This window comes from Rutilus rutilus (genome assembly GCF_951802725.1).
Source record: "Rutilus rutilus genome assembly, chromosome: 3".
Classification (NCBI taxonomy): Eukaryota; Metazoa; Chordata; class Actinopteri; order Cypriniformes; family Leuciscidae; genus Rutilus; species Rutilus rutilus.
This window is the reverse complement of record NC_140211.1, coordinates 41,935,807-41,948,840: the sequence shown is the minus strand read 5'-3', so window position 1 is coordinate 41,948,840 and position 13,034 is coordinate 41,935,807. Positions and strand designations below refer to the sequence as shown.

The window sequence follows — 13,034 nt, the reverse complement described above, 5'->3', positions numbered from 1 at the left end:
TTTGAAAATAGTTGATTTCCGAATGCAACTTAACAAGGAGGAGAGTAAAGATGGAAAGCTCCTAAAGCTTAGTTCCATATAAATTCACGGATAATTTGTTGTTTTGTCGTTAGTGAAAATCAATATTGACCTTGTATTTGAAAAAGGATGCTCATATAAGAAGCAATACTAAAATTCAGAGTCAGTTCATTCACATTCGGAGATCGACTATTTTTGACTGTCAAAATGTCGGCGGACACAGCTACAGTGAGTTGTTCAAAATCTTTCTTTTTAGTAAACTGTGTACACAAACAATGTTATCAATGCTCGAGTTCATGTGTAGAGCCCCTGGTGATACTTTGAGCAAAGTTTCATGTTGTGTCAAGCCTTCTTAGTGTTTCAAAAATAGCGATTTTTGATGCTATCATAGTAGTGCCCAAAGCACTCCCATTCAAAAGGCAATTTGACCGAAAACGAAAATAGTGTCAAACTTAAAAGTGGCGTTTCCATTCTAATTATGCTTTTAAACGAAAGTTTGCCTCGGTTAGATTAACAAAAAGAGTCAAGACCCTAGGTTGCATTTTGGTGACAGTTATCCTTAAGTGTTACATAAACAGGACAGGTACCATCTACACAATATACATAGACGTAAAATGTAAAAACTTAAATATCTTGGAAACAGTAGATAATCAGTTGTTTTAACTGTACTGATTTCAAGTGAATTCGAATTCACCACATCAAAATACATAAACAGCACGTTTTATCTCCGAAGTAGATGACTTCTGAGATAAAAATTGTAGACCAGTGTTATCAGTTTAAGCATTTTGAGTGAACAGTAGAACAAAAAAAGTGCTTATATAGGCCTAAATGCTTCATTCATTCTTTAATTCAATCAAGAATTTAAGCAGTGTGCTGAATTCTGGTGTACCTGCGGGGACTCGTAAGGCAGCGTCACACTATGCCTCTTGGTGTTTAGATCCTGGTGGTACTGTATTTTTTGACTGCCCTCCACACGGATGAGATGACTACGGTGAGAAACACCTGAGAAGAGCAAAGGGCAATCATTATAGAAAAAACTGAATACTGACTGGCATTGGTGACTTTTTAATATCAACTTGTATTATACAATATAATAATTTGGATTTGTTCTAACAAATTCATAAGACTTTCTAATTTAAATTGCATTATTTTAAAATTCTTTTTTAGGCAAAGTAACACAATCATTAATGGGGTGACAAGTGTGCAGATTCTTAAACATTTGGTTCACCCTAATCTTCAGTATTTAGTTTAATCCCAGTCCAGTGAGGCCAACAACAGCTCTTATATCATCTTATTGCATAATTTTAGTGCGCCTCATTTGTAATTCAGAACACACTCGCTCATGCAACAATCTATAAGACGAGTCCTGGTTTGACATTATTTTGTGATTTTTGTTTTTCTCTTCATCTCTTGGCTCTTCCTTAAACAGCCTTTTTTAGCCATTTGAGAAGCTTGCTAATTTTAAACATTACATGTTTGTAGTTGTATGGTTATACTTTCCAAATAGTGTGATGCATACTTTTAAACATTAATGATGCTGCCCTCTTGCCAACCAAACTTCCATTGCAACTTGGGAAGTGTATATGCATTTCTAAAACTCACAAATTCAGCTGTATTTAAAACATACAAACCTTCGTTATTCTCAGCGACACTCTGGTGGTGTGGGCAGCGGATTACCACCTCGGAAACATGCTCCGATTTCTTATAAATTGCTGTGGCTCTCAGCATGGCACCCTTAGGTGGTTCTCTGCCCACCAGCACATCCACAGGACATGTTTTTGCAAGCTGACAGTACAGCTTATTCAGTAGCTGAGAATACTGTGGGAGAGATAGGTGGAGGGTTACAGCAAAACAAATCTCACCTTTTTGACAATATAGTATCTGTTGGGAATGACATGGTAAAAAAAAAAAAAAAAAAAGCACAGAGGGGATTCATTCCAATGAATTCTTCCAAATGAATGAATATATCCCGGTCCCGAGATACATATATAAAAATCTTAGGACTTCATCAGCATGACAGGCACAGGGCAGATCATTTCTCTCTATCAGGCCATGCTTTAACCTTTTTCTTGACAATACACATGGTAGAGGTGTTCCGATTGATCGGCTACTGATCGCTATCGGACGATAATCACTTCTAATGACTGGATCGACGATCTCTCAATTTGTCGATCTCATGCTGACGACGCATAAAGACGTGCGCCTGCTGTGAGAGGTATGGTATGACATGCTCCAGCTGTCTCTGTCCAGCGAGGGTAAAATAATTATAATGCTGAATGTGAGGTACAGTTCATATTTCTTTATTAAATAAAGTCATCTGAAAACTTTCTACGAGACATAATTTCACATCACTGAATGCTCTCTCTCTTTCCATTTCAAAATATGTAAATGGCTTCACATCATCAGATCGAATCTGCACTATAAGCGAAGCACTGCTACTTGGGCGGAGTGATTTGCTCACAGCACCCGGGAAGCCCCGTGGTGAGGAGCAGAGAGTTCACTCAGAGTTGGAGTAAATCACTCCGCAGAAGTAGCAGTGCTTCGCCTTCTGAGAATATAGTTCCCAGTATGTATATGGTTAGAAGATGGCTGTGTCTCATGTGACCTTGTTATTTGTACACGATGTGACTATACAAATCACAACATGTAAATAGGAAAATGTTGGCGTTATTTTGTCACTTATTGGGAGCAGTATGCTAGCTGGAGCCGTTTACCTCAAGTCTTTGTGCTAAGCTAGGCTAGCGGTGGGTGCGTCAGAATTACGGCACGCACGGAGATGAAAAGGGTATAAATGGACTTACCCAACTCTGGGGGATACGGTGAATAAACTAAAGTCCCAAAAAGTCGGCATGTTCCTTTAACGCATGGTACAGCCTTTAGAACAAGCCCACTCATGTTGTGTTTCCAGTGTCATCCTCAGACTTAAGGGGCAGCAAAATGCTCACTTGATCTGCACTCTGACGTCAAGTAAACAAAGGGCAAGCTCACACTACAGGACTGCAAGACTACCAGAATTGCTGTGGTGCTCACACTAGGGCTGTAGTCAACCAAAGAAATGCTTAGTCGACCAAAGTCCTGTCCTGCACAACGATTAGTCGACAAAAAACAAAAAAAAAAGACGCGATGTTTTGCATTTTGATTGAACATTTATTAAACAATTGTCATAGAGCATTTATAAAACAACAATGAAAAAAACTTCTTTTTTTTTTCTTTTTTTTGACACCTGGGATCCCCCGCGAAACGGTTCTCATTCGCGCTTGAATAAGGCCGGCGACACACTGGCTGCTGGCATGAGAGTCTCAGCTGCGTTGGGTGTCTGTTTTTATTTCGGCTCCCATGTTAACAGGTTGGAGTTTGCATACTGCCTGCGTGAGACACGCGTCTCAGGCGCGGCTCGAGCCACGCGGAAAACGTGTGCATGCTAGAACCAATGCCTGAGTGTTCCAGCAACGGGAGTGTTCTCTGGCTAGAGTGCAGAACAGCAGAGTTTGTATGGACCGAAGTGCATGCCTGAGCTTGTATTGCTGCTGTTGCTTTGACATTGTGGAAAATAGAATAATAGAAACAAAATGTATTAGACTTTTTACCCGTTATTATCAATCTAAATTAATCTCGTTTTTAATTTAGGCTAACTTAATTTCGTTTTTCTTTATTTAAATTTCGTTTTTTCTTTATTTAAATTTCGTTTTTCTTTAGGCCTATTTAAAATTCGTTTTTCATTATTTAAATTTCGTTGTTCTTTATTTAAATTTCATTTTTTCCATATTTAAATTTAGTTTTTTTTCTTTATTTAAATTTCGTTGTTCTTTATTTAAATTTCATTTTTTCCGTATTTAAATTTCGTTTTTCTTTATTTAAATTTCGTTTTTCTTTATTTAAATCTACCCTTTACTGTGTCAGTAATTTGTTAGTCAGAAAAATATTAGACTACCTTAAAAGTATTGCTTAAGTTAACAGACTGTGTGCGTTTTATATCACTAGTGCAGCCTGCTCGCTTGAGGTGCGCCGCTTCCCGCTCGCGCTGTTCTGTAGTTTACTATTAATTCTGAACGTGTCGCGTCTCGCGTGCCTATCTATATTGCACCAAATGCGACACTGCACTCCCTTGTGAAGTCGATTGGATGAACGGTTCTCGAAATAATCAAAATGCAAACGGACAGACAGACACATAGAGATTACTACCTATATTCCTTACTGAGCGCGAAGCAGCAGTGCAGCCAGCCACAGGTGCGGTTCCCGAGTGTTCTATAGGTGCGCTAAACTGTGGCGCTGTTACAAAATAGCCTAAATTAAAGCATTTAAAGTTGGGGATAAAACATAGGCTAATTATATTTAGAATACAGTAGGCTAATATATAACTGCTTATAAAGGAATAAATATCAAGGAGTAAATCAATGAAAATTTCTTTATTGGTGAAAAAAAAAAAAAAAAAATTATACGACTGGTCGGCCAATGAGAATGTCAGTCGACCAAGACGGCATCGACCGATTAGTCGACTAAACGACTAAAGTTGACAGCCCTAGCTCACACTACACAAGGTTTCTTGTCATCTGTTGTCTTGTCATAGAGCACCGATCCAGAGGTTTTAAATTGCAAGACCTTGGAAATCTGTCTGCAACAGAAAAATCCAGCCAAAAGTTGTGTAGTGTGAGCTAGGGCTGCACAATGTATTGTTTAGCATAGATATTGGGATGTACGTATCCACGATAGTAAAATAGCAAGATGTGTAATGTCAAGTATTGGGATCGTAGTTGATCCATGTGGGCCAGCTGCCCCCCGCTTCGGAACGCATGTGATTCACGATTAATTGCCAAGTTCAACCATCATAAAGTGAAAGTGTATAATTTGCATGTCTTTTTAAGTCCTGTCAGTTTAAACATCAAGCTCAAGAAGACTAAGTCATGCACTGTTTTCTGTGCGTGCACACAGAACAGCGCATTCAGTTCTCTTTCTTTTCTTTTTGAGCTTGAACAGACACGTGCGTGCAAAATTAAGTCAAAATGCCTTTCTCAGCAAGTATCCTCGTGAACAGTCAGTTATGTGTTGTGTAAACGAAAAGAAAACGGATGCTTTATTATATTGGATCCATGCATGTGTCTTAAAGTGACAGGAGCTTAATATACCCTAGTTATTTTACATTGAGTATTCAATTTCTGTACATGAATACTGTTAGATTTACCTGAAAAACAAAACCACTGCTTTTCATTTGTATTTATCTATGCTTGTGTAAGATAAACAGAACCTCAGATCTCCTGAGATATGGACAACATTTCACTTCCTTCCCTTTACACATTCTTCTCTTCACTCAGAAAGACAAAAACAGCCGATTATATCCTGTCAATCAAAAGGGTGCGATAAAACAAGACGAGAGCAATTCGCACTGTGTGTGAAGAAAACCTCTCGTGTTCAGTTAGTTAAGGTAAGTTAATGCGACAATAATGCATTAACAGCTAAAAACAGCTACATAAAAGCAGGCTCTATTTGACCCAATGAATCACCTGTAGTTCAAGCCAGGGTTGCCAGATTTGCATTTTTTCCCTGTACTAAACATTATTTGTAGAACGCCTCTCACCCAATAATCGCAAAAGGCTCTGTGCTTTGTTATTTATTAAAAATAAACCGTGTCATCTTTCAAATTCTGTCCATTTTATCACGAAATTCAAACAATAAATGGCGTTTTAACGCTCTTAAATGTGATATGACAGATCGCTGTAGCGCCTCAGTTCAAGCAGCAGCGCGGAGCGCGAGTCTATTCTTCCACTTTAATACAAATTACATCTAGAAAAACATGCATGAATATCAGAAGGCAAGTTTAAAGTTACAATACATAGAAGAATTGTTCTTGAATATCCGGGTCTCCTTCCGGTCGGGTACGCTGGCGCGTTTGGCTGCCGCTCCTCTCACCGTTTTGTTTATTTTAGTAATGTTTTAATATGATTTTTCAGCGCCTCTATGATTGCAATGTGGTGGTGCCATTTTATTTGTTTCGGACTGTTGTTTTTATTTCTGTGCTCCACCCGGAATAATCTGCAACGGAATAATCTGCAACGAGCAACGGGGATTCTACGACATTAAGATCACGGTGTGCTACGGGGATTCAACGCCTAGGACCAGCTGTGTTTGCGGATTTAATATGGCCCTAAGGTACACTGCACGCCAACTGTTGAATTTAAAACAGAACCCGTATCGTTTAGCTAAAGACTCTTACGAACTTTGCCGTGACGCTGGCTTGCTACGTCTTAAACGGTATATTCACCGGGGCTTGAGGCGAAGCTTTACAGCTTCATCTTCTCCCAGCATTTGTATTTCTACATGCCGACGTAAGACTAACAATCTGTTTTATACTGGTATTGATCAACGCAATTTAATACTGGTACCCCGTGTGGAGATTAAGTCATTGTTGACTCCATTTCATAGCTCGGCTTATGCTGCATTATTTAATGCCCGCTCTGTGAATAACAAGGCACTGTTCTTATCGGATTTTATTCTGGACAAAAAGTTGGACTTCCTGTTCTTAACTGAAACATGGCATAGAGAAAATGATGGACTTCTGTTTAATCAGATCACTCCTGTTGGTTTTGGAATCTTAGATCTCCCGAGGTTATCTGGCAGAGGTGGAGGCATTATTGTGGTTTACAACCTGCAATTCAAGATAAGCCCTGTATCTGTTTCCCAGTTCTCGTCATTTGAATGCCTGGTTCTGAGTATTTCTGCTCCTACATCTACCATCATTGCAACAGTCTATAAACCACCAAAGACATCACATGAAGCTTTTACATCAGAATTTGCTGATTTTCTGTCTATGTTGAGCTTGAAGTTCCATAGAATTCTTATTGTGGGGGACTTTAACATACATGTGGACCGAATTGACTGTTTGCCAAGGAATTTTTATCGCTTCTTGACTGTCTTGACTTCTCACAGTTGGTAACAGGCCCAACTCATTGTAAAGGCCATACCCTGGATCTTGTGATAACAAATGGTTCATTTGTATCACAGTTATCATCTGTTGATATTGGATTGCTGGATCACTCAGCTGTTTTCTTTAATCTGGAGATGCATCATTCAAGTTTGCCTACAAACCGAACTGTAACATTCCGGAAGTGGAAGTCTATTGATCAAACAGTTTTTTCTAATTCTGTTGTATCCACTTTAAGTGACCAGCATTCAACATCTTTGGAGGAGAAAGTTTCACAGTTTAACAATGCTCTTGTTACTAATCTTGACTCTTATGCTCCTCTAAGGTCACGTAAGATTACTTCAGCCCGCACTGCTCCTTGGTATAATGATAATTTGCGCACTAGGAAGGCTGCATGTCGAAAAATGGAGCGCAAATGGCGTCTTACTGGCTTGAATGGTCATTATTTGGCTTGGAAGGATCTTCTGGGTGACTACAGAGCATTAATTGAGACTGAAAGATCTTCTTATTTCTCTCAGACTATTGAAAACAATCAAGGAAACCCCAGACATTTATTTCAAACTATAAATAGACTGCTTAAAGTTGATGCTGCCACCACCTTGCCTGTTTCTCAACAGCTATGTGATTCTTTTCTTAAATTTTTTAACTCTAAAATTGATAGTGTTCGCAAACAAAAAGTGAAAAGTAAAAAAAAAGTAAAAGTGTGGCCAGAGGGGACAGATGCTGTGCTCCAGGACCGGTTCAAAAACACAGACTGGAATATGTTCATCCACACAGACTTGGACCAGTACGCCACATCTGTACTGGACCACATCTCCTTGACTACACATAGTGTCACCACCCAGAAACAGATCACCATGTACCCCAACCAGAAGCCTTGGATGAACCGAGATGTTCGTCTCCTCCTGAAGGCCCGCAATACCGCCTTCAGGTCAGGGGATGCACAGGCTTACAGTGCAGCCAGGGCCAAACTGAAGAGGGGCATCAAAAATGCTAAACACCACTACAAAGGGAAGGTAGAAGAACACTTCTCCAACTCCAACCCCCGACGTATGTGGCAAGGTCTCCAGATCATCACAGACTACAGGACCATCAAACCCTCCCCCGCATCCTCTGATGTCCCCTTCCTCAACGAGCTCAACAACTTCTATGCTCGTTTTGAGCGGGGGAACACAACAACTGCAACTAAGGCAGAGGTGACTCCAGACCACCAACCACTGACTCTCTCCCCCACTGATGTAGGAGCGGTGCTGAGCAGGATTAATGTCCACAAGGCTGCAGGTCCTGATGGCATCCCTGGCCGTGTTCTCAGAGCGTGTTCAGTGGAGCTGGCAGGAGTGCTGACGGACATATTCAATCTGTCCTTGGCCCATGCTGTGGTACCGGCCTGCTTCAAATCCACCTCCATCGTTCCGATACCCAAAAACTCCAACCCATCAAGCCTCAACGACTACCGCCCGGTAGCCATCACCCCAATCATCACAAAGTGCTTAGAGCGGCTGGTCCTAGCACACCTCAAATCCTGTCTCCCCCCCACCCTGGACCCCCACCAATTTGCATTCCGTCAGAACAGGAGCACAGAGGATGCAGTCTCCATAGCGCTGCACACTGTCCTCTCACACCTGGACAATAAAAACACCTACGCCAGAATGCTGTTTATAGACTTCAGTTCAGCGTTCAACACAATCATCCCCTCACAACTCATCAGGAAACTCACAGACCTAGGCATCAGTTCCCTCATGTGCAACTGGTTACTGGACTTCCTGACCTGCCGGCCCCAACATGTCCGGCTGGATAACCACTGTTCATCCATCATCACAATGAACACCGGTGTACCACAAGGCTGTGTGATGAGTCCCTTCCTCTACTCCCTCCTCACCCATGACTGCAGACCTGTCGATGGTTCCAACACCATCATTAAGTTTGCAGATGACACCACGGTGATCGGCCTCATTAAAGACAGCAATGAGGCCGCCTACAGGGAGGAGGTGGATCGTCTGGCTGAGTGGTGCGACACCAACAACCTGCTGCTCAACACCGAGAAGACCAAAGAGCTCATCGTGGACTTCAGGAGGAATGCTGACCCACATCCACCCATCCACATCAAGGGGACGGCTGTGGAGCGTGTGAACAGCTTCAAGTTCCTGGGAGTCCACATCTCAGAGGATCTCACCTGGACGACCAGCTGCTCCAAGCTGGTCAAGAAGGCTCACCAGCGCCTCTTCTTCTTGAGGACTCTGAGGAAGAACAACCTGTCCTCAGACATCCTGGTGAACTTCCACCGCTGCACCATCGAGAGCATCCTGACCAACTGTATAACAGTCTGGTACGGGAGCTGCTCTGCCTCGGACCGGAAGGCGTTGCAGAGGGTGGTGAAAGCCGCCCAGCGCATCGCTGGAGCACCACTTCCTTCCATAGAGGACATCTACAGGAAGCGGTGTCTGAGAAGGGCCGGGAAAATCATCAAAGACCCCAGTCACCCAGCACACAGACTCTTCACCCTCCTGCCCTCTGGGAGGCGCTACAGGAGCCTCCGGACTAAGACCACCAGGTACCGGAACAGCTTCTATCCTACAGCTGTCAGACTCCGGAATTCTGCCTCCTGACATCTCACCCACATTAAAACTCATAGACTGAACATACACGCACTCTCACAACCACTGACAACAACCCATAACTGAACATACACACAATGGACAAAAAACCCCAGTATCCTCATACACACTCATACACAGTGGCTGGACCACCACTTACAGCCACATGCACTTTAATATTACTACTGTATAAATTATTCATATATATCTTACTGTAAATACTGTATAGACAACCATGCTGTACAATACAATACAATAATTATAGTTCTACAGCTGTTATTAATACTTGCATATTGTATATTTATAGTCTGTTATAGTCTTTTATTTATATCCATATGTATAACCTGTTCATAGCCTGTACATAGCTTGTACACTTACTACAGTTATAGCCTGTATATACTTATAGTTATAGCACTCATAACATTCCTTCATACCGTGTACATTGTAACATATCTAAAATATATCTATATTTTGTAATATATCTATATTCTTGCTAAAGCACTTCTGGATGGATGCAAACTGCATTTCGTTGCTTGTACTTGTGACGTGCAATGACAATAAAGTTGAATTCTATTCTGAATTCTATTCTATAAAAAAAACAAATTTCTGTTGCATCTGCTCCCACTGTCTTACTTCTCTGTTCATCTGGGTTTACTGGTTTTCCTCTCACTAATTTTCCACATCTTGATTCTGAGGCTCTCAAAAGGGAGGTATCAAGCATGAAATCTACCACTTGCTTGCTTGATCCTATTCCCTCAAGCTTATTTAAATCTTGCTTCGATGTTTTGAGCCCTACTGTCCTCAGTATTATGAATGACTCATTGCAGACGGGGGAGGTTCCAGCAGCATTTAAGATTGCTGCTGTAACTCCAGTACCAAAAAAAGAAAATACTACTCTGGAGGATTTTAATAATTTTCGACCTCTCTCTAATCTTCCGTTCATGGCAAAAATACTTGAGCGTGTTGTTGCCTTTCATCTACGTAACCATCTTGCAATTAATAACCTGTTTGATTCTCTTCAGTCAGGTTTTCGTAAATTCCACAGTACTGAAACGGCTTTGGTCAAAGTTACCAATGATTTGTTGATGGCTTCTGACTCTGGTGTAATTTCCATTCTCATCCTTCTTGATTTAAGAGCAGCTTTTGATACTGTGGATCATAGTTTATTACTCATCCGCCTTGAACAAGATTTTGGTGTGTCGGGGACAGCTTTGAAGTGGTTTAAATCCTATTTTACTGACCGTTCTCAGTTCCTTTCCATGGGTGGTTTCAGGTCTGAGATTAGCTCTGTTCTCACTGGGGTTCCTCAGGGCTCAGTCTTGGGCCCTCTGCTTTTTAATATTTATCTGTCACCACTTGGACAGTTGTTGCGATCGCTTGGCCTCCATTATCACTTTTATGCTGATGATACGCAGATTTATATACACTCAAAATCTGGTGAACATCTTGATGTTGATTTTCTTTCCGGCTGTGTTTCTGAGATAAAGGAATGGATGAGTACAAATTTTTTGTGTCTGAATAGTGGTAAAACTGAAGTTATGCTTATTGGTTCCCGTCATCAAATTTCCAAAGCTGGTTCCTTATCTTTGACTATTGATGGCTCTGTCTTGGCCACTCAAGCTAAAGTGAGGAATCTTGGAGTTATTTTTTGATACTAGGCTTTCATTTGATTCTTTTGTTCAGAGTACAGTTAAATCATCCTTTTTTCACCTCAGAAATATAGCAAGATTACATCCTATGCTAAATTTCTCAGTAGCTGAAAAGCTGTCGAATTCCTTTGTCATCTCTAGGATAGATTACTGTAACGCCCTTCTAGCCGGAGTCTCTAAATCCACTCTCAAACTACAATATGTACAAAACTCGGCCGCCAGGATATTGACTGGGTCCAGGGTATGCAATCACATCACTCCAGTTTTGGAGTCCTTACACTGGCTCTCAGTCCGATTCAGAGTAGATTTTAAAATTATGATGCTGACATATAAAGCATTGCATGGCTTGGCTCCTTATTATTCATCTGAATTGTTAACTTCCTATACCCCAACTCGGAGACTGCGTTCTTCACAATCCAACTTGTTGGTTGTTCCTCAGACACGCTTACGATCTATGGGTGACAGGGCCTTTTCTTCATATGCTCCTGTCCTTTGGAATTCTCTGCCTCTTGATCTTAGGGAAGCCCAGAGCTATGACATTTTTAAAGTCGTAAGACTTATTTTTTTAAATTAGCATTTGATTGTTGATGTTACTTTTATTGCTTGAGCTTTGTATTGCTTAGTTTGTGTACAGCGCTTTGAGAAGTTGCTTTTAAAGGCGCTTTATACAATAAAGTTTATTATTATTATTAATACAACTTACCAAAATCCGTATAAATGTCTCATGTAATCACTCAGTGTTTCAACCGTGGAATAGCTGTTGTTAATTTTAACCTCTAACATTATAGTGTTCCAAATGAGAGGGTTCTCTGTAGGGGTGGGCGACACGGCAAAAATATAATATCACAATTTTTTTCAGGAAAATCACGATTCACGATTTTATCACGATTCTTTTTTATGTTGGTTTTACTATTTTGTGACTGAGCATTACAACTAATGTCCATATTTTAAAAACAAAGCCTTAGGTAACAAAATATAAAATAAAAAAGAACGGCAGACAGGGGCGAAGATAAAAATATTTGTCATTATTTTCTTTGTTATTAAATATTAAGATCAAAGATACACATTACACATACACAACTTAATATACAAATTAAATAAACAGTGCTTTATGTTTTCAGCTACAGTAGGTGTATTTAACAGTAGCATTGAAGAAAGTAATTAAATGAACAAATATGAAAATAAAACAAAACAGACTTCACTGTAAAAATTATACATTGATACTTAAAGCTACTATTAAAGTTATCAGTGATTTTCTCTTTGCATTTTGTTGTTTTATTAACATTAAAGGGATAGTTCTCCTAAAAATTCAAATTGTCATAATTTACTCTCTCAAGTTGTTTTAAACTCGAATAAGTTTTTCTTCTGTTGAAAATAAAAGTTATTTGGAAGAATGTGGGTAACCAAACAGCCACATTCTTCAAAATATTAATATTAGAAAAATATTAGAAAATATTAGAAGGAAATTAATACAGGTTTGGAACAACATTAGAGTGCGTAAATAATGAGATAATTTGAATTTTTGGGTGAACCACCCTTTAAGGACAAGCGGCAGCGTGTTGACTATTACTACTGTCTCTTTAAGAGTTGCGCGCGACGCATCTAATATACACGCATTTGACAAGCAGATTTTCTCTCAATTTTCTCAAGTTTGCTTTTACTTTAGACATAGCCAACTTTGTTTATGTAAACCTTGTGTGTATTTGACAGTATTAGCACAATAAGACTCGAAAGATAACTTAATCCAGTATCCAGGCGCTGGTAGACAGGCTTTTAGTGCATGTGAGCTTCACATTGACAGACGCAACAAGATGGCGGCGCCGGGTGTGTCAGGTTTAGCTGCAGCTCTCTTTGTAT

At 40.2% G+C, this 13,034-nt stretch overlaps 1 protein-coding gene across 2 annotated transcripts in view; it reads right to left on the bottom strand.

The window, feature by feature from the left end:
• LOC311288113 (cellular tumor antigen p53-like) overlaps positions 1-13,034 on the bottom strand; it is a 70,710-nt gene that overhangs the window by 17,354 nt on the left and 40,322 nt on the right. For both annotated transcript variants that reach the window (XM_084405365.1, XM_084405366.1), the window contains exons 5-6: positions 1,650-1,836; positions 908-1,020 (exon numbers count right to left, since the gene is read on the bottom strand). In XM_084405365.1, the coding sequence (XP_084261491.1) occupies positions 908-1,020; positions 1,650-1,836 (300 nt within the window). The remainder of the gene's footprint in view (positions 1-907; positions 1,021-1,649; positions 1,837-13,034) is intronic.